Consider the following 25,799-nt stretch of genomic DNA (forward strand, 5'->3'; position numbering starts at 1 on the left):
TGCTTTTCAAAGTAGCTATGCCATTGTACATTCCCACCAGCAGTGTATAAGAATGCTAGTTGTTTATAATAGCAAGGAGGAAATGTAGAAAAGAAATTTTTTTTAAAATCCAGTTGTTTTACATCCTCACCAACAATTGGCATGGTCAGTCTTTTTAATTTTAGTCATTCTAATGGGTATGTAGTAGTATCTTATTGTGATTTTTAGGTCAAATTTATTTAACGACTAAAGATGTTCAGCATCTTTTCATGTGCTTATCTGACATCTCTATATTGTCTTTGGTGAAATGTCTGTTCAAATTTTTTGTGCATTTTCTATGGGATTGTCTGTATTATTGAGTTTTTAAAGTTCTTTTTCTTTCACTTTTTTTCACTTAACATGTATACAGTATCATCCTTTAAAAAAAAGAAAGTAAAAACTTAGGAACCCAACCCATATATGTATATTTAGACAGTTTGGTAGTCCATATGCCAAAACTATTCACAACTATTAACAATAATTATCTGGGGAAGAAGCAGTGAGGTTACTGGAGGACTTACTTTATACATTTCTATACTGTTTTTCAACAATCATATGAAACATGATAAAGTCATTTCCCTTTGGGTGAGTGAAAGTTAGGGAAAAACACACACACACACACACACACCATACAAAAGGTAAAAATTCACCGCCGCAACCAAATGAGTCAAAAATAAAGCCTCAAGTCACAGATTTCAAAAATCGTGCCTAAGAAAACAGAAGATTTAATTCAGCAAAGCTCCTTAACTAATCCTTTCCAATGTAGCAACTTGCAGATTAAGTGAGTGAGTAGTCAAGAAAAACAGAAGTCCTCAAGATTTATAGCCCCAGGTACCACTGTAGAACCTCAACAAAGACAGAGAAGACTGATGCAAAATGTCATCTCCCAGGGCACTGGTATGAGCTAGGGGATTAACCCAGATCTGGGACAGGTAAGCCCTGAACCAGGACATTTAAGAGAATTTCATGAGACCAAAACTCAGGACCCCAAGTTACCTTCTGCACCTACCCCTTCAGGTTACAAGGAAAGAAATATAAAAAGCAATATTCAGTCCTTAAACTAAAGTATAGCTGGGAATGGGGAAAAGATAAATTGTTTCAAGTTAAGGTGAGAAGAAGAACTCACATATACTGTATCAGAGGAAACAAAAGATACAGACAAAACTTCCCATATTAAAGTTGAGTAAAATGAAATAATAGTCTCGCAGATATATAAATAGCCATGGAGTGGAGAGAAATGAAAACAATTTGCAAGATGGACGAAGAACCGAGTCTGGAGAAGAATTTAACCCTAGGAAAACAAGTAGGTTTCATGTGAGTGCTTTACACTACAGGGGAACTAATAATATAAATTCAATAAAGTGCAAGAATTCAAATACAAGATGATAAAACAAAATAAGAGAAAGAAGATTAGAGCAAAGAACAAATCAAAACCTAAATAAGATAATTTACTCAAATAATTAAATTAGAAGCAGCAAAAAGTAAGGAAGGGAGGGGAAAGGGGGGAGGGGAGGTAAATAAACTGAAAACCAAATTAATAGCATGGAGGAATGGGTTGGGCTAATCACAGTTAATCGCTTTCACCATTTTTCCTATTCCATTCACTAGTAAAAGAAAATGACAAAAATAGAGGATAAGAAAATCCAGTATCTCTGAGGTGGAGAACTTAACTAATAAAACAGAAAGAAAAAGAGTTCAGAGATACGATACAGAAAAATTTTCCAGCAATGAAGAAAGAACTCATCAAGGGTATATCACATATAGGGAAAAATGATACAGAATGATCACCATTGAGTTACAACCTTGTTAAATTACTAAACTTCTTTTTTTTTAATTTTTTTTATTTTTTGAGACGGAGTCTTGCTCTGTCACCCAGGCTGGAGTGCAGTGGCGTGATCTCGGCTCAGTGCAAGCTCCGCCTCCCAGGTTCACACCATTCTCCTGCCTCAGCCTCCCCAGCAGCTGGGACTACAGGCACCCACCACCACGCCTGGCTAATTTTTTTGTATTTTTAGTAGAGACGGGGTTTCGCCGTGTTAGCCAGGATGGTCTCGATCTCCTGACCTTGTGATCCACCCGCCTCGGCCTCCCAAAGTGCTGGGATTATAGGCCCTTAAATTACTAAACTTCAAGAAAAAGAAAAGAAAATTTTCAGGCAAGTCCAATCTCTCTCTCTCTCTCTCTCTCTTTCTCTCTCTCTCATCCATAAGAAAGAAAATTACAAGGGCCAAGATGTCCTCAGACTTCTTCACAGTTACATTCAATGGAAGAAGACAATGGAACAATGTCTACAACATTCTGAGGGAAAGAAAATGTGGCCCAAGAATATAATATCCAGCCAAGATACCATTCAAGTATAAAGGCACCTGGCAGACATTCTTAACATGTAAGAATACAATAAATATAGCACCTGCAAGCTCTTCTTGAAGGAACTCCTCAATGATGAAATCCAGAAAACCAAGAACTAAATCAGAAATAGAGAAGTTGTGGCATAAGGCCTGATTGTAAGCATACAATCCTTTTAAGTACAAAACTAAAAGGAAACAAACAGATAAAACAAACAGATGATTTATGGTTATATAAGAGAATGTAAATAACATAAACCCTGACAAAGGAAAAATAATTTGAGTAACAAATAGTGGGGATAGAAGAAAATAACCAGGGGGAAGTGTAAGAAAGCTAACTGCTTCCTCTTTCACAGCAAAGCGTCCACTGATAATGTTAAATATTGAAACAGGCAGATTTTTAAAATGACGGCTAACTCCAAAGTATCTACCTTAGAAAAATGAAAACAGGCCAGGCATGGTGACTCACACCTGCAATCCCAACATTTTGGGAGACCAAGGCAGGTGGATCACTTGAAGTCAGGAGTTCAAGACCAGCCTGGCCAACATGGTGAAACCCCATCTCTACTAAAAATATGAAAATTAGCTGGGCTTGGTGACGCGTGCCTGTAATCCCAGCTACTCAAGAGGCTGAGGCAGGAAAATCGCTTGAACCTGGGAGGTGAAGGTTGCAGTGAGCCGAGATGGCGCCACTGCACTCCAGCCTCGGCAGCAAGAGCAAAACTCCGTCTCAAAAGAAAAGAAGAGAAAAGAAAACATACATCCACACAAAACTCTTAATGAATGTTCATAGCAGCATTACTCTCTTTTTTTTTTTTTTTTTTTTTGAGACGGAGTCTCACTCTGTTGCCAGGCTGGAGTGCAATGGTGTGATCTCGGCTCTCTACAACCTCTGCCTCCCGGGTTCAAGTGATTCCCCTCAACCTCCCGAGTAGCTGGGACTACAGGTGCATGCCACCATACTTGGCTAATTTTTTTTTTTTTTGTATTTTAGTAGAGATGGGGTTTCACCATGTTGGCCAGGATGGTCTCGATCTCCTGACCTCATGATCCACCCGCCTCAGCCTCCCAAAGTGCTGGGATTACAGGCGTGAGCCACCGCACCTGGCCCAGCATTACTCTTAATAACCAAAAAGTAGAAACAACCCAAATGTTCTTCAACAGATGAACAGATAAAATGTGATAAATACATATCATGGGGTATTATTTGGCTATAAAAAGGAATGAAGTTCTGATACATGCTATGACATGGATGAACCTTGAAAACGTTAATGTTAAGTGAAAGAGGCAAGTCAAAAAGGACCACATATTGTATGATTCCATTTACATGAAATATCCAGGATAGGCAAATATAGAGAGACAGAAAGTAGATCAGTGATTGCTTAGGGATCAGGGAGGGTGACAGCTAAAAGGGTAAAGGGTTTCTTTTTGAGGTGATGAAAATTTTCTAAAATTGATTCAGGGGATGGTTGCACAACTCAGTGAATATACTAAAAACTATTGCATTGTACACCAAAAATGGACAAATTGTATAGCATGTGAATTATATCTCAATAAGGCTGTTACCAAAAAAACTCCACTAAAAAAGTGACCAACTGCTCAATGGCTTTCATAATATTTTTTCTTAAGCTTAGAGGAATGTTAACAACTAATATCTTTTACTTTAAAAAAACATTTGTCTGAAGATTAGCTATTCTTTCATTTTATTTCAGTGTTTTATTCTGTTAAATTCAACAGGATGATTTTAGTTTATTATACTATGATCCAATATTAAAAAGATTTTTCAGTTTATCCATCCAGTCAACCCGTTATGTATATACATAGAAGATATACGAAATAATTTTCACATAATGTGAAAACTGGGGTAGTAGGAATGTGGGTGATTTGTTGCTTAATAATGAGCATGTGTTATTTTTATTTGTCTTCAAATTGTTCTTATAAAGAACAAACTATTCAACCTGAGAAAGCGAATGCAAACTATAAAAAATAAAGAACTAAGTAAATATACCAAAATGTTAACATCTACATATGAGTAGTGGGATTAGGAATGATTTTTTCCCTCCTTTACTATTTTCTGTACTTTTCAAGTTTTCCTATAATGAACATCTATTATTTTATAAACAGAAGAAGTAAAAAGAATAGTAAAAGAATTAAAGGGATATTGTAAGCATTTCTTTAAACAATTACTTGATTCTTACCTGGGCTCCTTCTGCCGCTCCTGAATGATCTTTCTTCCTGGCCAGATGTCACCCATCTGTGTCTGATGAAGGAGAGACTGTCCCACTGTCTCTCTTTTACTCACTTCAAGACAAAGAAAAGTATGCCAGGGTGGTGGTTATGAGTAGGGGAAAAAGGAAACAACCCTCATAGCAAATCCCCTGAAATACACCATGCTTGCAGAAGGGATGACAATACAATCTTCTATTCTCCACTAACTGGCTGAGCCCATGGAGTTAAGATGCCACCAGTCAGAATACACTAGGATTCCATACCAAGAACCATCTCTAGACAGGTCCAGTACCTGCAGGTTTGTGGCGCAGGGACATCCTGATTATCTCACTACCTGTGCGGTAAGCAAAGCGATTCACTTTCTGGTCATAAAACCAGTCCCCAGTTGCTTTCTTCAACTCTCTGGGAAGAAATAAAAGAAAATGACAGATGGATAAAGAATGGTTCTTGTCTAATAAAGGCTGAGGAAAGAAATTCTCACCACAGCCAAGGCCTCATCCCCTCTCTACTCAGCCATAGGTGACACTCACATTTCCTTGGCGCACACCTTGCACCTCCAGGTACCATTGCTTTCCTGTATGCGGCAGTCCCGACACACCAGGTGATTACAACCCCGACAAGTATTGGTTTTGGGACTCAAACGGCCCAGGCTCTCCTGGCACCGGGCACAGGTCCGATCACTGTAGTGTTGGCTGCCCCTCTTGGCCCCTTTCCTTTTTATCTCCAGTAACTCATTCTTTAGTCGCCTGCCAAGACCCAAAAGAGAAGCGTAAGTGGATTCAGGATATGCATAGATTGGATAGAGAGGGGTTGAGAGGTAAAGACAGTAAGACTATTTGGTTCTGTGGAAGCAACAAACTCAGAGCCCAACGTGACCCAATAAGTAGTGGTAAACATCACATATACAAATTCCTATGAAAGTCAGGTGGGAGACATAAGGAAAAGCCCAGACATCATTGGTCAAAGGCCTGGGACCCTATGCGTTTTGGGGAACTCTTACCTAATCCTTTTCTCATCTGCTTTCCGGACCTCCTCATCTCGCTGTAGAACACTGAGAATCAAATCCTTTTCCTCCTCAGACAGAAAAGAAAGGTCCAGTAACTCCGACATGATTTATTCAACTTTTCTTCTACTCTTCTTTCTTCAAAACAACCAGACAAGGAGAGCTACCAGAGTTGCCTGAAATGACAAAATAACTAATTTCACACAGATGATTTACTCAAGAATAGGCCCACAGCCCTAAACCCTTTCAATAGGTTACTTTCCCCTTGAGCCAAGCTAAAGAGACAAAGTAGAAGTATCTGACCTATTTACTCTTCCTACTCCCATCCGAAACATGCCCTGAAAATGAAAAGTCCTTGATTTTTCAGAAAGAAAAAGTTATTCGTGACTCTGGGAAAAGGATTGGTTATTCAGTATATGCATCTTAGTCTGGAAAGAACATAGAACAGCTGAGTCAATCTCCGTCTCCAAGTGAGTCCTCAATCATCCAATTTTTAATACTTTAAATGTTCTCAAATCTCAAGCCTATTAACCCAAATAACCAGGCAGCTGGTCTCTGTAGTAAAGGAGAAAAGCACATGAAGGCTCCTGCCAGTTTAGGCCCAGTTGTCTATTCCTAACCAGCTTCCATTCTCCCAGGAGTCAGTCAGCTTTCTGCTATGCTTCAAAACTTCTACCACCTACTCTATCTCTCAAAGTTCTTATCATACTAGCAGTCTAGCACTACCTCCAGGATATCTTTCCCAAATTCATGAACACTTGTTGAGCACTACGCTGACAGGCATTGTGTAAACTGCTGGGGATACAAAGATGAGTATCCTTTTCCTACCCTTACGAAAATCACAGAGTAGCAGGGGAGACAGACACACATAAATACAGTACAACGCATTAAGTGCTATCAGAGGGATTATAAGGGACTATAAATTAAGTGCTATGAGAACTTAGGGAAGAAAGTAACTCATTCTATCTTGTATAGAGAGAGGAAAGAGCAGTATACATGGGAAATTTCACAGAAGAGGTGGATTTTGCCTTATCAGAGGACAAATTTCCTGGTAGGGAAGAATGGTAGGAAAGATAGTTTGGGACCAAATTACATAACCCTTAAAAACTTTTTTAAAATTTTAAGAATTTTGGCTCAGCATGGAGGCTCTCACCTGTAATCCCAGCACTTTGGGAGGCTGAGGCAGGAGGATCGCTTGAACCTAGGAGTTCAAGACCAGCCTGGGCAACATAGGGCGACTCAGTCTCTACAAAAAGAAAAATCAAAACTTAGCTGGGCGTGATAGTACACGCCTGCATTCCCAGCTACTCGGGAGGCTGAAGTGGGAGGATTGTTTGAGCCTGTGACGTTGAGGCTACAGTGAGCTGAGATCACGCCATCACATGTGGCCCACTCTAGCCTGGGCAACAGAGCAAGATCCTGTCTGGAAAAAATTTTTTTTAATTTTAAAATTTACTGCATAGACAATAGAAATCCATCAAACATCTCTGATGTTGCTTTTTGATGCTGGGAAATCACATGATGAAATTCATTTTACAAAGGCATATTATAGCTATATCACTCTAGCTATAATATGAAAGACTGATTTAGAGGACAAATCAGAGGACAATTTGGTAGTACATACATTTAAAATAGGCATATATTTAACCAAGCAATATGACTTCTAAGAATTTACCTAATAGAAATATTCATACAAATGCACAAGCAAGAGTATATGCACAAGACTATTACTGCAACATTATTTGTAAGAACAGAAACAGTTATTTAACAGAGGAATCATTAAACAACATAATATGTCCACATAATGGAACATTATGTCGCCATTAAAAATGTGGTAGATACACACGTATTGACATAAACATATGGCCATGAGTGAAAAAGTAGTTGTAGGACAATAAAAAATGATCTTTTATAAAGAATTTATCTAAATATTTGTATATGCAAAGAGAAAGGTCTAGAACAAAAGCCACTATCATTGGTTTCCCTTGGGGAGTAGAATTGGGAAGGGGCAACTTTCACTTTTTACTTTATATAGTTCTAATTTGTTTTTACATATAACTTCCATTTATATCTCAAAAAAGAAAACAACACAAATGAGGCAGAGATATTATTACAATACTGCAACAAAAGACAATCTAGATTTACTAACCGTGCCTCTAAACAATTAGACCAGTCATTTTATTTTTCATTTTATTTTTCATTTTTAGAGACAGAGTTTCACTATGTTGCCCAGCCTGGACTCAAATTCCTGGGCTCAAGCGATCCTCCTGCCTCAGCCTCCCAAGTAGCTGGACCTATAGACAGAGCCACTGTGCCCAGCAGAAGTCATTTTATTTCTGACCCTTTGGTTTCTCATCTACAAAAGTACCCACCTCAAACGTTGTTTAAAAAATTAAATAATGTGTGTTAAAGGGCCAATCACAATGTTTGGAGTACAAATACTTGCTGAATCTTCTAAAATGATAAAGGCCTGAGCCAGGCAGCAAGAAAAAACAGAATAGGTTTTGAGAAGTAGAATTGACAGAATAGGGAGACTGACTGAGCAGAGAGGATGAAGAAGGTGAAGTCAAAGATGCCTAGTTCACAGTCTAGATTAAACAACTGACGGCTAGTGACAGCCCTCATAGCAATAGAAGATGTAAGGAAAGAAACAGGTTTGGAAGTAAGGCAAAAAGTTTTGTTTTAACCCTATTAAGTTAGTGTTGCATACTTGATATCCAGGTAACTGCGCCTAGGAAATAGTTGGAGACACAGGGCTGGACCTCAGGAAGGAAAAATGTATCTGAGGCCGGGCGTGGTGGCTCAGGCTTGTAATCCCAGCACTTTGGGAGGCCGAGGCGGGCGGATCACGAGGTCAGGAGATCGAGACCACGGTGAAACCCCGTCTCTACTAAAAATACAAAAAAAATTAGCCGGGCGTGGTGGCGGGTGCCTGTAGTCCCAGCTACTCGGAGAGGCTGAGGCAGGAGAATGGCGTGAACCCGGGAGGCAGAGCTTGCAGTGAGCCGAGATTGCGCCACTGCACTCCAGCCTGGGCGACAGAGCGAGACTCTGTCTCAAAAAAAAAAAAAAAAAGAAAAATGTACCTGAAAATATACACTTGGTAGTCATGGGAGTCAAAGAGCCCAAGGTAGACAGAGAGTGAAAAAGGAAATGAGAATCACACTTACCTTCTCTCCTCTCCTTTGAAACTAGACAACATGCCTCTTTCACTTTTTTATTTTTTATTTTTCTTTTTTTACTAATTCCCTACAAAACAGTGGAGAACATAAACAACATGGCAAAGCTATACAGGTTCCTGAAATCTCAATATTTCCTCAACTTGTATATTTCCTGGTCTTTATTGAACTATAAGACATTAAGCCTCTTGCACACACCCTTTCTTAGACAGTCTTGAGGAAATGTTCTTAGTTCTTATCCCCAAGGAGAATATATATCCTCCATGAAAACAAGGACTTTTTCAATCCTCTCCTCTGTATCTGCCCTAGCACTTAATGCAATATCTGGTACATAATTTTGCATATGCTGCCAATATTGCGATCACTGTCATTGTCACCCCAACAGTATCTTTTATTGAGAATTGACTATATGCCAAACAAGTACCTTACATATATTAACTAATTTAATCCTTGCCACAAGACCAAGAATGAGTGACTATTATTACCCCCATTGTATAGATTAGGATTCAGGAGAGGTTAGGCTAACTTGCCCAAGAATAAAGAGCAAGTAAGTGAAATTGCAGGGATTCAAGCCCAGGCAATCTGATACTAGAGTTGGTGCTCTACAGGCTCACTCTAGGCAGAATTATAACCAAAGCAACTATAAAATACTAAACAGACAAATCAAAAGCATTGTGGAAATGAATTCCCATATGTGTGATTACGGCTGAAACACTGCGCAAAAAAATCAGTGGCTCCTGGATAAAAGAGGTATTATCAGTTACCTGTCAGCTAAAAAGCAAGGATAGCACAGGCACACTAGAAATGAGAACCATACCAGATTAAAAAACTGGTGCTTGTGGAGAGGCAGCAGAATATTGTGATGAGAAAGGCACATTGGCATAATAATGAGACCAAGTAATATCAAAATCCAGGGAATTAAGAAGATCCTTGAGGAAATAAAGATAGTATCTTAAGAAAATGGAACTACCAACGTTGTACATCTGCCCTTTCTTTTTCATTTATGGACCTGACCAACCAGAACTGCCCCCTCTGAAATCTTAAATTCAAGAATTCCCACTTTCCAACCACAGCTCACTCCTGCTCTATCTGTTCTTCAACCTTATCAAGACCACAGTCTCTTGAGCCCCACATTGTCTCTTGGTCCACTTGCCTTCTGCTGATCTATCTTCCCCCTATACCCATCCTGGACTCCAGATGGCTCAACATCTGAACCACTCTCAGCAGTACCTTCCATATCCATATACCTTCATCCCTCTGCCACAACTGCCCATGAAAATCCCAAACCTGTGCTAATGCTCTAGCCTGCCTTGTCTGCTCCCATACCCAGGTTCTACATAATTCCTGGTCTACAACCTCAGCTGAACCCTCATTGTCACCCATAAATTCTGTTACTTATGCTTGTTCGATTTCTTTACCTAGTCCCTTTGGGTTCTATTTAAGCCTTCATTCATCTCACACTCCCACTTCCCTTCCCTCCAGTCCCATCAGACATGCTTCTCTCATACTTGTAAAAAGATTTTTGTAAGACCATCAGCTTACAAACATCAGCTCCCTGCCTCCTCTTCCCCATCACTTGCCAGTCTGACTCCTTTCAGAAAAGCCATATCCCACCCCAAGCTCCACCTTCCACCATAGGTTGCTGTTGTTTCCAACACTAACCCTGTTAACAGCCAGCTTGTTTGCAATGGGATCTTGCAGAATCAGTAATGAGGAGAAGAAAACAAATTAAGAACAAAAATTAAAAGGCAAGAAGACAAAGGTAAGTGCAGAAAAAACTGAGACACAAAGAGAAAACAAAAGGTAAAATGGTAAAAACAAGTTCAAGTATATCAATAAATATGAAACTCATATATGAGCAAAATTCACCCTTTGAAATACAGGAATTAACAGACTAGATGAAAGGAAAAAATCCAGTTATGTGCCATTTATAAGAGACACATCTAAAACATAAATTGAAGGGAAAATTGAAAGTAAAAAGATGGGAAAAGATATACCAGGTAAATTCTAGCCAAAAGAAAGCTGAGGTAGCTATATTAATATCTAAAAGTAAAAAAGACAATAAAAGCATTATAAAGGTTAGATAAGATCACTACATAGAGATAATAAACATGCATCCACTAATAAAACATCACTAAACATACAAAGGAACAAGAGAGAGAAATTGAAAAATCAACCATCAAAATCAGAGGTTAACATATACCTCTTTGTTGTTGCAATTATGAATGGTACAAACAAATACAAACTAGTAAATATATAGACAAGTTGAACAACAAAATGAGCTTGATTTAATAGGAATACAAAAAATTCTATATCCAACTGGAGAATTACATTATTTTCAAGCACATATAGAATATTTACCCCCAAAACTGACCACGTACGAGGCTGTAATGCAAGTCTCCATAATTTTTTTTTAAAAATCCTTCCCATACAGACCAGTCTCTGACTTCGAGGAAATTAAATAAGAAATCAATTTAAAATAAGGCAATTTCTTATCACAATACTTTTTGAAAATTTATAAAGACACTTCTAAATAACCCACATGTCAAAGAAGAGATCATAATCGTACTAAATCTATCCTTAACATCTTAGAGAAAAAACCTGCCTCCTACCTCACTACCATCACTACTCCCCATACTATGGCATAGAATGTTCTCTAGAAATTCAAAAAGGAAAATATGAAAGAAAAATACAGCTTTCACATGCAATAAACCAAGTGATATATTTTTATGGTAAATAGTACATCATATTTTGAAAACTAGAACTCAGGAAAATAATGGAGGCACAAATATAGTTATAATAAGAAAACCAGACAGATGTGAAGTTAGAAAAGCTATGACTAATCGAATACTCTCAATTTATGGCTACTAGGGTTTAATAGAGAAACCAAAGCCCAAGAAAACTTAAGACCCTTCATTACATTCAGTCCCAGGTGTACAGTCAAAAAGGCAAGATTATCTATTGAGAAGATCATGGCTCAGGTAACATGAATGTCAGAATCTGAGCTCAGATGGACAACTTGTTCTGTGTTAGTCCTGAGGTGTCAAGACTCAGATGAAGTATCTTAATATAGCATCCTTGTGGGACCCATGCCCATAAAAAAATATTTTAGAAAAGGTGGTTTGTATCATTCTCAGCAAACTAACACAAGAATAGAAAACCAAACACTGCATGTTCTCTCATAAGTGGGAGTTGAATAATGAGAACACATGGACACAGGGAGGGGAACATCACACACTGGGGCCTGTCAGGGGTCGGGGGCTAGGGGAGGGATAGCATTAAGAGAAATACCTAATGTAGATGACAGGTTGATGGGTGCAGCAAACCACCATGGCACGTGTATACTTATGTAACAAACCTGCACATTCTGGTATCCCAGAACTTAAAGTATAATAAAAAAATTTTAAAAAAAGAAAAGATGGCTTACTTAGCAATTATACATATTTATTGCTAAAAAATGAGGATAATATGTTAATGCAAATACTTAGAAAACCAAAGGAAAAACTAAATCTACCATAAAAATGGGAAGTTACCATACCTCTCTCAATTACTGATAGTATAACAAATGAAAAATTAGTAAATATGTAGACAAGGTGAACAACACAATAAGCTTGATCTAAAGGACACATGTAGAATTCCATATCCAATTGGATATATCCAGTCTATATCCTAATCCTAATGATTGAGAAATAATAACAATGAATGAAAATAAACACTAACACAACTGGTTTTCAAGAAGGGGATGGGTGAGCTATCTCAAATTATTTCAAATTCTAAAGACCAATTTTAAAAATGAAAAACTAGGCAAAACTTGACAGGAAGCACAGAATAATGAAAACAGTGGTGAAAGACAGATTTGGGTTCAAATCCTAGCTCTGCTATTTTTAGCTATATGACCTTGGGCATGAGACTAGAATATTAAAAAGATGACTAAAAATACAGAATTCCTTGTAAGAATAGTACTCAGATTAAAAATAATCATTGGTGTTCCCAAAATGAAAACTGATGTGAATTAGGAAAACACCACGTAATGTCCCTGCCCTGGACAGCAAATACAACAGATTTTGCTGTGTTGCATGCAGGCCACACATAAATGTGAAGATGGTAATATATGGTTCTTATGCTCAAACTAGAAACATCTACCAGATGTAACCTCTTTGAAGGTAGGTACTATATCTGGATATCACAGCCCCAGGAGCTTGGCACAGTGTGTGACACACAGTATGAGTTCAACAAAAGTCTAGTGAATGTCTTCACCCAGAAATCTATTTGTGTTTACATGTTTAAACTTAAACCCATGGAAATTGAAGAGCTGTAATAGAGCTAAGAGAAAAATGTTTTTGTTTTCCTGAGGCAGTGTGTGAGCTGTGGTTAAAAGCTTGGACTCTGGGCTGGGTGGGTGGCTCACATCTGCAATCCCAGCATTTTGGGAGGCTAAGGCGGGTGGATCACTTGAGGCCAGGAGTTCAAGGCCAGCCTGGCCAACATGGTGAAACCCTGTCTCTACAAAAAATACAAAAAAAAAAATTAGCCAGGCATGGTGGCTTGCGCCTGTAGTCTCAGATACTCAGGACACTGAGGCAGAGAATGGCTTGAACCCGGGAGGCGGAAGTTGCAGTGAGCCAAGATGGTGCAACTGCACTCCAGCCTGGGCGACAGAGTGAGACTCTGTGTCAATAAAACAAACAAACAAAAAGCTTGGAATTGAGCCAGACTGCCTAAACTTGAATCCCAACTTCCACATTTACTAGCTGTGTGACCTTGGGTAAGTTACTAAACCTCTCAGTACCTCAATTTCCTCACTTGTAAAATGAAGATAAAAATTGTACCTATCCTTTGGGGCTTGTTTTTATAAAGATTAAATGAGTTTTTAAAATATGTAAAGTGCTTAAAGTAATGAGAACACAAAGAATGCTAAGTGTTACCTATTTGTGTCAGTTTATATATGTTCATTTCTGCTTTCAAACTTAACTGGGTCTTAGAAAATGACATTTATTTTCTTCTAAAGAATGCAGATGAATTGTGAGTTAAACTGTCTAGAGGTCAGTTAAAGTTTCAGGCTATTGTTATTGTTATTTAAATTTTTTTATTTCAATAGCTTTTGGGGTACAAGTAGTTTTTGGGTACATTGATGAATTTATAGTGATTAATTTTAATGCACTAATCACAGGCCACTGTTTTTGAAGTGAGGAACCATGCTGACAGCCTTATAGATGACAGAAGATTTTCTTAAAAATTGACCCATGCCCAAGGGCCAAAAGGCTGAACTGGTATTAAATTATTCTCTACAGTTATAAGTAGTAATTATATGATAGTTTTGCAAATACATTCTAATGGATTATCATATCCTGCCAAAGTGATATAATGAAAGTATTTTGCTGTTTAGGCTAAGGACAATGGACAATTTTATACCTCACTGAACATGAAAAAGTAAACCAGAGTCTTTCAAAATATATTCGTTTAACCAAGAAGCCTGAATTAAACTGCTCTTGTTAAAATGATACTATGTTTTACACAGAAACTGATTAATGAGTTTTATACTGATGTGAGATTTATACTGCTGCATGCCAGATTCTGTATACTTTTGAACATGGGTATTCAGAACTTATTTAGCTATGTCAAGAAATGTGATGGTGTCTACACTTTTTTGAAAGATGAGAATTTAAATTGGGCTACAAATTTTAATTGGTCATAATTGGGGATTATAAAATGTCAAGGTGGAATGAATTTCCACCCTGCCTGAAACAATAACAACAACAACAAATGTACCAAATACATGAAACAATGGTTTTCAAATCACTGAACATCAGGCAATGAAGGACTATGATTTCTGAGATGGGAAACAAATAAGGTGAGCCCTTTGATTTTCCCAGCTTACTGTCTTAAGAGAATTTCCAGATAATGGTACAGAAAGGAAGAACCCAGGTAGAGCCTAGTGAACTCCCTGAGTTCTGGAGACAGAACTGAGAGTCTGGGGAAAAAACAGGTAGCTGGAGTTCATAGGACAGAGGACCTGAGAGAGCTCCACAGAAAGAGAGAGAGATCTTCAGAGGCCTGCAGAAGGTTTCACTCAAGTATTTAGCAAAGGACTGATTAGCCTATGGTATGCCTGTGAGGAAATTACTCTAGGCCAGGGAAAGAACTACCTGAAAGGATTCAAAAGAACAATGCCTGTCACTCACACAGGGCTAAGAATAATGCCTGTTTCCGCCAGCCAAATTGGAAAACCTCATGATTCACAGGACACTAGCTGAAGGACTCAGAAGGGTCTTGCCTCAGTAGTGGGAAATAGCCCAGATTATGCACTGCTCTGGTTCTGCCTAACAAATCTAAACGGCAAAACCTGAAAGGGTCACTCTGTATCCAAGTAATCTAAGGGCATCCCAGAACAGAGCTCAAGTATATTTATAGTAATACAAAAATATGCAGTACTCAACAAGGTCAAATTCATAATATTTGGTACCCAGTAAAAAACTAACAGGCATGCAAAAAAGCAAGAAAATATGATCCATAATAATGAGAAAAATCAATCAAAAAGACCAAGAACTGACACAAATGTTAGAATTAGTAAACAAAGTCATTAAAGCAATTATTATAACTGCATTCTATATGTTCAAAAAGTTAGGTAGGGGACATGGAAGATGTAAAAAGACTCAAATCAAACCTACGGATAAAAGGTACAATGTCTGAGATGAAAACCACACTCGATGGAATTAACAGCAAATTGGATATTACAGTAGAAAAGAGTTAAGAACTTGAAGACATAGCAATAGAAATTATTCAAAATGGAACACAGAAAGAAAAAAATTGAAAAAAAGAAAAAGGAATTAATGAGCTGTGGGACAACATCAAGCTACCTTCTATACAAGTCATTGATGTCACCAAAAATAATGGCCCAAATTTGGTGAACACTATAAACTCACAGATCCAAGAAGCTCTATGAACATTAAGCACCAGAAACATAAAGAAAAATATACCATGTGGCACACCATAAATTGCTTAAAACCAGAAATAATGGGAAAATCTTAAAAGAAGCTAGAGTGGTGGGGTGGGGTGGGGTTGGGGTCTTGGGGAAGGACACATTATATATATACAGATGAACAAAGATAATGTTAAAAGCAAATTCATCATTGGAATCAATGCAAGTGTAAAGACAGAACAACCTCTCTAAAATACTGAAAGAAAAAAAAAAAACATCAACCTAGATAGAATTCTACACCCAGCAAGATATCATTCAAAAACAGAAGTGAAATAAAGACTTTTTCAGACATGCAAAAGTTGAAAGAATTAATCACCAGCAGACCTGCACTATAAAAAGTGTTAAAGGAAGTCCTTGAAGCAGAAAGAAAATGGTACTGCACAGAAATATAGGTCTATAAAAAGGAATACAGAGCACATGCAATGGTAACAATGTAGGTAAAAATACTTTTTTCTTATTATTTAAATCTCTTTTAAAATATAATTGACTGTTTAAAGGAAAAACGATATATTGTGAGGTTCAAAACATATGGTAGAACAAAGCTGGAACTTAACCTGATTTCAAGAGACACTATAAATCCACAGTAATCAAGTCAATGTGGTACTGGGCAAGAAGATAGACAAACGAACAGAATAGAGAGTATGGAAATAAGCCCTCATGTTTATAGTCACTTGATTTTTTAAATAAAGGTTAAGGGAAGTTTAGTGGAGAAAGGGCAGTCTTTTCAACAAGCAGTGCTGGAAAAACTAGATATCCATATGAAAAAAAAAAGCAAGCATTTCTGACATGACACGTAAAATGTGATCCAGAACTTGATAAATTAGGCGTCGTCAAAATTTAAAACCTCTGCTTTGTAAGAACTTTATTAGAAAATAAAAAGATAAGCAGTATACTGGCAGAAAATATTTGCAACTAGTGTAACTGATAAGGACTTATATACAGCATATATAAAGAACTCTCAGAACTCTACAACTTTTTTAAAAACACAAATTTAAAAAATAGACAAAAGATATGAATAAACATATCACCAAAGAAGATATACAAATAGCAAATAAACACATGAAAACATGATCAACATCATTAATCATTAGGGAAATGCAAACTAAAACCACAATGAGATATCACTACACACTTATCAGAATGACCAAAATTTAAAATGCACCAAATGTTGGCCGGCATTTGAAGCAACTGGAACTCTCATACACTACAGTGGGAATGTGAAATGGTATAGCCATATTGGAAAACAGCTTAGTAGTTTCTTAAAAAGTTAAACATATATCTCCCATATGACTCAGGCTTTCCACTTTTGGTATTTATCCAAGAAAAGCAAAAGCACATGTAGGCTGGACGTGGTGGCTCGCACCCATAATCCCAGCACTTTGGGAGGCCAAGGTGGGCAGATCGCTTGAGGTCAGGAATTTGAAGCCAGCCGATCAACATGGTGAAACCCCATGTCTACTAAAAATACAAAAAATTACCCGGGTGTGGCAGCAGGCACCTGTAATCCCAGCTACTTGGGAGGCTGAGGCAGGAGAATAGCTTGAACCAGGGAGGTGGTGGTTGCAGTGAGCCGAGATCATGCCACTACACTCCAGCCTGGGCAACAAGAGCGAAACTCCGTCTCAAAAGAAAACAAAAACAAAAATTAGCTGGGTATGGTGGTGCATGCCTGTAATCCCAGTTACTTGGGAGGCTGAGGCGGGAGAATCGCTTGAACCTGGGAGGTGGAGGTTGCAGTGAGCCAAGATTGCACCACTGCACTCTAGCCTGGGCAACAGAGCGAGACTTCGCCTCAAAAGGGAAAAAAAAAAAAAAAAGCACATGCCCACACAGATTTGCATGGAAATGTTAACAGCATTATTGGTAATAGCCCAAATCTGGAAACGGCCCAAATGCCCACTAAGAGGTAAATGGATAAACAAATTGTAGTATACCCATGCAATGGAATACTACTTAGCAACAGAGAAGAATGAACTACTGATACACATAGCAACATGAATGAATCTCAAAATAATTATGCTGACTGAAATAAGTCAGGCAAAAAAAATTACACTGTATGATTTCATTTATATAAAACTCTAGAAAATACATAGTATCAGAAAACAGAATCAGTGGTTTCAGGAGTTGACAGGGGGTGAGGACGGTAATAGCATACAGGGACAAGAAGGAAGGATTACAACATGACACAAGGAAACTTTTGGAGGTGATAGATGTTCAATATCTTGATTCTGGTGATAGTTTCATGGATATATACAGATGTCAAAATTTGTCAAATTGTATACTTTATATATAATTTGTCTATTGTAGTTCAATAAAATGTTTTTAAACATTTTAATATTAAATGTAACTAAACTCTCTTCTTGTAATCATGTTTTCCAATCCCAGAATACCTACAAGACACTAGGAGCCTTTAAATTAATTGAAACACTAAAATATTTTATGTCAAGGTTTTTTTTTTTTTTTTGAGATGGAGTCTTGCTGTTGCTCAGGCTGGAGTGCACTGGCACGATCTCGGCTCACTGCAAGCTCCGCCTCCCGGGTTCACGCCATTCTCCTGCCTCAGCCTCCCCAGTAGCTGGGACTACAGGCGCCCACCACCACACCCGGCTAATTTTTTGTATTTCTAGTAGAGACAGGGTTTCACCGTGTTAGCCAAGATGGTCTCAATCTCCTGATCTCGTGATCTGCCCATCTCGGCCTCCCAAAGTGCGGGTATTACAGGCGTGAGCCACCGTGCCCGGCCAAGGTTTTTCTTAATAGAGAATAAACAATACAGAGTAGGTTTGAAATATTTCCCTTACTATATAGTTTTGTTATCTAAAAGATGTTCCACCTTTTAACTTTTCAATTTGTTAAAAACGTAAAAGACAGCAGGTTCAGGAACAGCAATAAAATGTTTGTATAACTGGTGCCTGGAACTGTAATATGAACATGATTATTCAGTAAGTGCATCCAAACAATATACTTCTTTTATTTTAAAATGTATATACTTTGTGAGGCATCAGTCATTAAAATCAAGTATAAAAATAAACAGAAGTTAGAATCAGATGTTCAAGTAGCTGTATCATAAACCAAAATTTTGTTTAAATGAAGCACATTTAATGTCACTGGTATCATCAAAACGACAGCAAAGGTTATTGTACCATTAATAATTATTAGAATTAATTTTTAGAAGTTCATTTAATCTCTCATCCTTCTTTATTTCTATTTTTGTGCTTTTTCTTTGAGACAGAGTCTCACTCTGTCACCCAAGCTGGAGTGCAGCGGCACAATCGTAGCTCAGTGTAGCCCTGACCTCCTGGACTCAAATAATTCTCCCACCTCAGCCTCCCCAGTAGCTGGGATTGCAGGCACAAGCCACCACACCTGGCTACTTTGTTTTTATTTTTTGTAGAGATGGGGTTTCACCATGTTGCCCAGGCTGGTCTCGAACTCTTAGACTCAAGTGATCCTCCTGCCTCGGCCTCCCAAAGGGCTGGGATTACAGGCGTGAGACACCACACCTGGCCTGTGCATGCTTTATAATATATGACCAATACAGTGGTTAATAATGTAGTTTACAAATACTTATTTTAGGAGTGATAAAAATTTGGGGTGATAAAGGTGAGTAATCAAAAAAGCTAGGAAGTCCTTTAAAGGCTGGTTAAGGGAAACTATTCTACAAATTGCCATATATTTTCATGATTCTGCTTGCATAGAGATATGATGTATGTTAATTAGGAAAGAATAAATCATTCTGATGATTGTATGCAGTTGCTCTTATGCAAGTAGTACAGCATAATGAATAAGAATTTTTGCTGTCATAAGACATATTCAAAAGTGGACTCTAGGCTAGGTGAGGTGGCTCATGCCTGTAATCCTAGCAATTTGTGAAGCTGAGGTGGGAGGATCTCTTGAGCCCAGGAGTTTGAGACCAGCCTGGACTATACAGTGAAACCCCATCTTTACACACACACATAGACACACACACACACACACACACACACACAAATTAGCCAGGTGTGGTGGTGTGTACCTGTAATCCCAGCTACTTGGAAGGCTGAGGTGGGAGGATCACCTGAGCCTGGGAGGTCAAGGCTGCAATGAGCCAAGATTGGTCCACTGCACTCCAGCCTGGGTGACAGAGTAAGACCCTTTCTCTTTCTCTCTCAAAAAAAAAAAAAAGTGGACTCTATTAACTAATTGTGACAAAAGCAATGACAGCATCTAAAGCAGATCAAGCTAAAGTACTGTCAAAACTAATACCTATTATTTGTGTGGGTTTCCAGAACATGGGTGAAGCATAGCCCTAAAAGGTAGCAAAATCTAGTACCCATGGGTGGGGGACTAGTTATTTGATAATCTAAAGGTAAAAGAGTTGATTTGGCCGGGAGCGGTGGCTCACGTCTGTAATCCCAGCACTTTGGGAGGCCGAGGCGGGCTGATCACCTGAGGTTGGGAGTTCAAGACCAGCCTGACCAACACGGAGAAACTCCGTCTCTACTAAAAATACAAAATTACCCCGGCATGGTGGTACATGCCTGTAATCCCAGCTACTCGGGAAGGCTGAGGCAGAAGAATCGCTTGAACCTGAGAGGCAGAGGTTGCGGTGAGCTGAGATCACACCACTGCACTCCAGCCTGGGCAACAAGAGCAAAACTCCAACTCAAAAAAAAAAAAAAGTTGATTTTAGAGCACGGAAAAATGAGACCAAATCCAGAGTATATGGTGGTCTGCAAAACTTAAAAAAAAAAAGAAAAAAGAAAAAAACTCAAGTAGAAAAGAAAGCTTCCAGGAATGCAGGGCTTCCTAAAATCCCCTTGTCTGGATCCAGCCACCTATGCACAAAAATACCAATGGATAACATCTTACTGGTAACATTTGCATGAGCATACAACATTGCTTACAGTCAATAAAATATTTGCTTTGGGACATTGTGTTCATTATTGTATCAACTGCCCCTTTCAATTTTAGGGTGATGTCTCTCCTAGAAAACTATAAATATTCTTATTAAAATGTATCTGTCTTAGATACCTATTCCAGGCTACTCAGACAAATTCAAGGAAGTTTCAATTTATAAAGCTGCTAAGTCTGGCTTCTTAGAAGTTTCAAAGTTCCCTTTGGATTCAGACCCCAGCTCCCATCTCCCCACATCCTTTCTGGCTCTTGGGTTAAATAATGTAAATTACCTGGCCCCAAAGATTTTTCTGCAAGAGCTCCTTCTGCTGTCCTGGTAATTATCTTTGAATGTGTGCACGGTTTCAGGCCTTCCAAATCCTACTTCTTTCCCTGTCCTAGAGCTCTGTATTCTGCACTGTTACAGAATGCTCACTAGTTAGGAGGGCCAACTATGTGCTAAGCGGTACACTAGCTGGCTAAGAAGAAAAGAACAGAGCTAGTCCATGCCCACAGAGTTCACAGTTTAGTAACAGAGACACTTAAATAATCCTTAAAAAACAAAACAAAACATGGTAACCAAAGAAATATATGCATGAGATATTATAAGAATACCAAGGGAGGGCACATAATTCAGCTTGGGGAAAGGGAATTAGAAAGAGAATATCCAGCAGTAGCACATGAACTGATTGTAAATTAATGTGTTTCAGCTGGATAAGCAGGAGAACGAGGGCTTTCCAGGCAAAGTGCGTAGCATTTACAAAAGCATGGAGGCATAAAGCAACGTGGTATGAGCAAGTAGTACAATGATGCTGGTTGGTTTAAATTGTAAGGGAGAATGCGGAAGAGGCAGGTGGGGAATCACATCATGTGTGGCTGGCGGGTGCTCCATATGCTATGCTCAAAAACACGGCTAATTAGCCTTCGACAACAGAAATCACTGAAGAGTTTTAGGTAAAGCAAGGACTTGTTAGGGCACACTGACAATTTTGCAGACTATGGATTTGAGGAGGCTGTGGCATAAATCCAGAGGAAAGATAACAAGAGCCAAGAGTAGAGGGCAGTGGCACTAGAGATAGAAAGGGGCATATTAAAGACATAACACAGAGAGAAAATCTGCAGGACCTGTGAATGTTCTGTAACACAAGTACGGCCTCTTCTACTGGGACTTGGAGTTCTGATGTGCTAGATTTCTAATTAAGGACAGTATAGCATAGAATTGTGCTTAAAAGCACTGGATCTGAGCTGCCTGGGTTAAAATCGCAGCTTTGCCTTTTCCCTGAATTAACTTTGGGCAAGTTATTTAACCTCCTTGAGTCTGTCTCCCCATTTGTAAAAATGAGGATTAATAATAAGAGCTCCTGCCTATGGCTGTGAGGATTCAAGCATGCATCATGAGTAAAAGGCATAGCATAGTGCCTGGCCTAGAGTAAGCACCCAATATTGGTAGCTGTTTAGTTTTAATTATTATTAACCATATGCTTTGGAAAATATATGAGCATATGGCAGTTTTGACATCTTTCTATGAAATTTGAGAAATCTAATCAGTATTCTTGCCTAGATGGAAGGTCACCGTACCTCTCTGCATGGAGGGAGGCTGACAAGCATAAATATGAAGCAAATGTTAGTAATTAGATATGATCAGTTTAAAGGATATTTATTTATACACTGTTCCAGACAGGATTTAAAGTGACTTACAAAGATTCATAAAACATCAAAAAATATCATAAATTTTAAAAATAGGATCAAAAAGAAGAAAAATAGGAGTGGAGACAAACTGGTAGAGTTAGTATCAAGGCTCCAAAACCAAAGGGCAACTGAGGCTTCCTAGGAGTCAGCTGGGGTCTAGACCCCTACCTGTCCATCCATGGAGCACATCTATGCCTCACATAAAATCCCCTAGGGCCTGCCTTCACGAGTCCATTCTCAAAAGTTGTATGGGAGCAAAGCTGTATTTTTCCCTAACAATGAGAAATTTACAACTGGCTCTTAATTTTACAAAATTCTGATTTTGCGGGAAGGTTTTGGCTCCCTACGATCCTTTTCAAAATAGATTCTACAAAAGTAGAGTTTGCATGTGCTGAGGCATTTTGTGCTTTTCACTCCTTTTTTTTTTTTTTTTTTTTTTTTTTTGTGAGATGGAGTCTCACTCTGTTGCCCAGGCTGGAGTTAGGCAGCGCCATCTCAGCTCACCTCAACCTCCGCCTCCTGGGTTCAAGGGATTCTCCTGCCTCAGCCTCCCAGTAGCTGGGATTATAGGTGTGTGCCTTCACACCCGGCTAATTTTTGTATTTTTAGTAGAGACAGGGTTTCACCATGTTGGCCAGGCTGGTCTTAAATGCCTGACCTCGTGATCTGCCTATCTCGGCCTCCCAACGTGCTGGGATTACAGGCGTTAGCCATCTCACCTGGCCGGTTTTCACTCCTTTTAAGATATCCACCAACTGACGAAGATGATGATAATGATAGTTAACACTTCTATAATGTTTATTATGTGCCATGCACTTTTCTAAGCACTTTATTTAGTCCTCACAATCACACTGTGAGGTAGGTACTAAATTATTATGTCCACTTTACAAATGAGGAAAGTGAGGCACAGATTGAGCAAATAACTTGCTCAAGGTCACATGCCCTATGACAGTCTGGTTTTTGGACCCAGGCCGTCTGGTTTCAGAGTCCAAGCTCTTAACCGTTACATTATATTATACTGTCTCTTCATATTCTGGCAATATTTCTCTATATGGTGATTTTTGGAAAAGGGGACATTAACCTCAGGAACTTGAGGTGGGGTTTCTAAAAGTCTTCAGCTAATAACAAACAATGTTTGAGAGGCCCTCGGTCTGGCTTACTTTCCCAGACCCCTGACCTCCGCCTGCAATATGTTTAACAGGCCAGAGCAACTCTAGCTCAAAGCAACATTATACGCAAGAAAATAACTCATTCCCCTCATCCAGGACATCCATCCTAAAAGATGTCAGGTGCATAATGGTGGGGCAGGGGGTGGGGGTGGGCAGCAGGGTGGAAGAAGGCAGTGGTAGTAACTAAAATGCCTCTTTTGTTAGCTCTTAGAATCATATGCGGGGACAATTTCCTCCAGATGGAATTCACATAGCTACCTTTCAATACCAACAAATTCTGTTCATAAATGGTTTGTGTAAACTCCCACTTAAAATAATATATACTACTCTAAAACAAGTCCCAGAAGGAAGTCAGATATCTTAATACTATATATTCATTTCTCCTGCAGAATGGTTGTTTTGGATATGTGGAAATGTGGTCTTTCATGATTCCACACATTTTTCCCCTGCTCCTCAGCAACTCTAGAAGGTGCCTTAAACCCACCACCAATCCTAGAAGGCAGATTTCCATAAATGTGGTACATAGAAGTAACTCTAAAATATTATAAAAACAAGACCATGTGTCCAAACACCCTACTTGGCAACAGGGAAAATACATATATTAAAACAAATCCCATTTAGCTTTCCAGCTTTCAAAATCTACATTTGAAGCTTCCTCTAACATGAGCCAGACACAAGAGCCTCATAAGGCTGATGGGTGTAGGATGGCCAGTTTACCCTCCTCTCTGCCAAAAGCCCCTTCCTTGACAGCCCATTTTTTAGATTTTTAAAAAATCTAAAATCCCCAACTAAAAGAATGGACTGTTTTAAAATCTAGGTCATTTATATGTATAAAACATTTTTAAGTCCAGTGAGAGCTGACACATTGTTATTTTTCAATAAGCCTCATCACCTCCCACGCAGAACACTATTATCTTTCCTTAGTCAACAAGCTTTGATAATGCAGCACCCCCGCAGGGAAGACCCTCTTCTCCTGCCAGGATCGCAGATGGTGGGGATTTCTAAACTGAACTCTAGCTGGCATCTGATTATTTCTTGCTGACCATGTCACCTAAAAATCACCCACACAGTCCCCTTAAATGTGAAATCATCATGGTTCATGACTAATCCAGCCCATGCTCACACATAACTGTGATTTCATGCATTTGGTTTCTTTTTAATTTTAGGGATGCTGTGATCTGGCTATGGCCACAGAAACCTTAAAACAATAAAAAATAACCTGTAGTTGAATTTAAATTGAATTGCATACATGGCACGTAATTTTAAAGTTTTACTTGAGGCCTATAAGATGCCAAATAAATGCTAATTTCTTTCCAATATATTAATAAATATATACATGAGCATACGTACATTAAAAGGTAGGTATAAATAATAAATTGGAGAATAATATAAAAATAAATGTAAAATATTAACTTATTACAAGCCTTCTTTCCCTCCTAAACTGCTTAACCATAATTACTTTACACATTACATCAAATCCCTAGAGCAAGATTAGTACGTGCATTATCAACATCTGGTCTACAGCTTGAAGCAATATCCTAATGTTTTAAAAAAATAAAGTATAAAAAATTAAAACCAATAAAATGTTCAAATTAGATTTGTATATATTTGTTTATTTTCAATATTGACACAGTAAGTAAAAATACCTTAAAAAGTTCTAAGGGGAAAGAAAAGAGGTATGAGTTTTCATAATTCAGTTAGTATAACTTGAGATAAAGCAAGATACTCAAAATGCCTAGATGGACCTTCTTAGCCCCCATATATGTAAATATTTGATCCTAGTATTATCATTAGTTATAAATAAAGCTACACATACAGGTATCAGCACATCAATAAGGATGTTCTTTTAGTTTATAAAAATATTCTCCCCAACTAGATTGTAAGCTGTATGAGAGAAGGGACTTTGTTTTGTTCATTTCTGTACCTTTGGTGCCTAGAGCACTGCCTGGATCATAATATGCACAAAATAAATATTTGTTGAACGAATGAGCTGGCATCAAGAATACCATATATCATATTCGGCCACACCCAAGAGCTTATCATCTAGGACTTCTCCACCTTTGATATCACTGATTCAACACCCCCTCTCTGACCACAACCTGCTGTGCTTCTAGCCTATTCAGCCAATGAGCCCCCCAACTAGCCCCATTCCTATTCTCAGATTTCTTGGGTGGGGGCAGTGTTCCATAGACCCTTCTGCTTTCACCTCCTCAGCTCCTTCCCATCTTTACTTCCTTCCCAATAACATTTAAATTTTATTGTTTCTTTCTCTTTTTTTTTCTGAGACTTTTTCTCTGTCACTCTGGCTGGAGT

At 38.5% G+C, this 25,799-nt stretch overlaps 1 protein-coding gene across 1 annotated transcript in view; it reads right to left on the reverse strand.

The window, feature by feature from the left end:
• The window catches only part of SYTL4 (synaptotagmin like 4), a 56,664-nt gene that overhangs the window by 22,352 nt on the left and 8,513 nt on the right, over positions 1-25,799 (reverse strand). The window contains exons 2-5 of the mRNA XM_030807120.1: positions 5,593-5,771; positions 5,123-5,338; positions 4,885-4,994; positions 4,562-4,664 (exon numbers count right to left, since the gene is read on the reverse strand). Of these exons, the coding sequence (XP_030662980.1) occupies positions 4,562-4,664; positions 4,885-4,994; positions 5,123-5,338; positions 5,593-5,702 (539 nt within the window). The 5' untranslated portion in view covers positions 5,703-5,771. The remainder of the gene's footprint in view (positions 1-4,561; positions 4,665-4,884; positions 4,995-5,122; positions 5,339-5,592; positions 5,772-25,799) is intronic.

The sequence above is a fragment of the Nomascus leucogenys genome, chromosome X (genome assembly GCF_006542625.1).
Source record: "Nomascus leucogenys isolate Asia chromosome X, Asia_NLE_v1, whole genome shotgun sequence".
NCBI lineage: Eukaryota > Metazoa > Chordata > Mammalia > Primates > Hylobatidae > Nomascus > Nomascus leucogenys.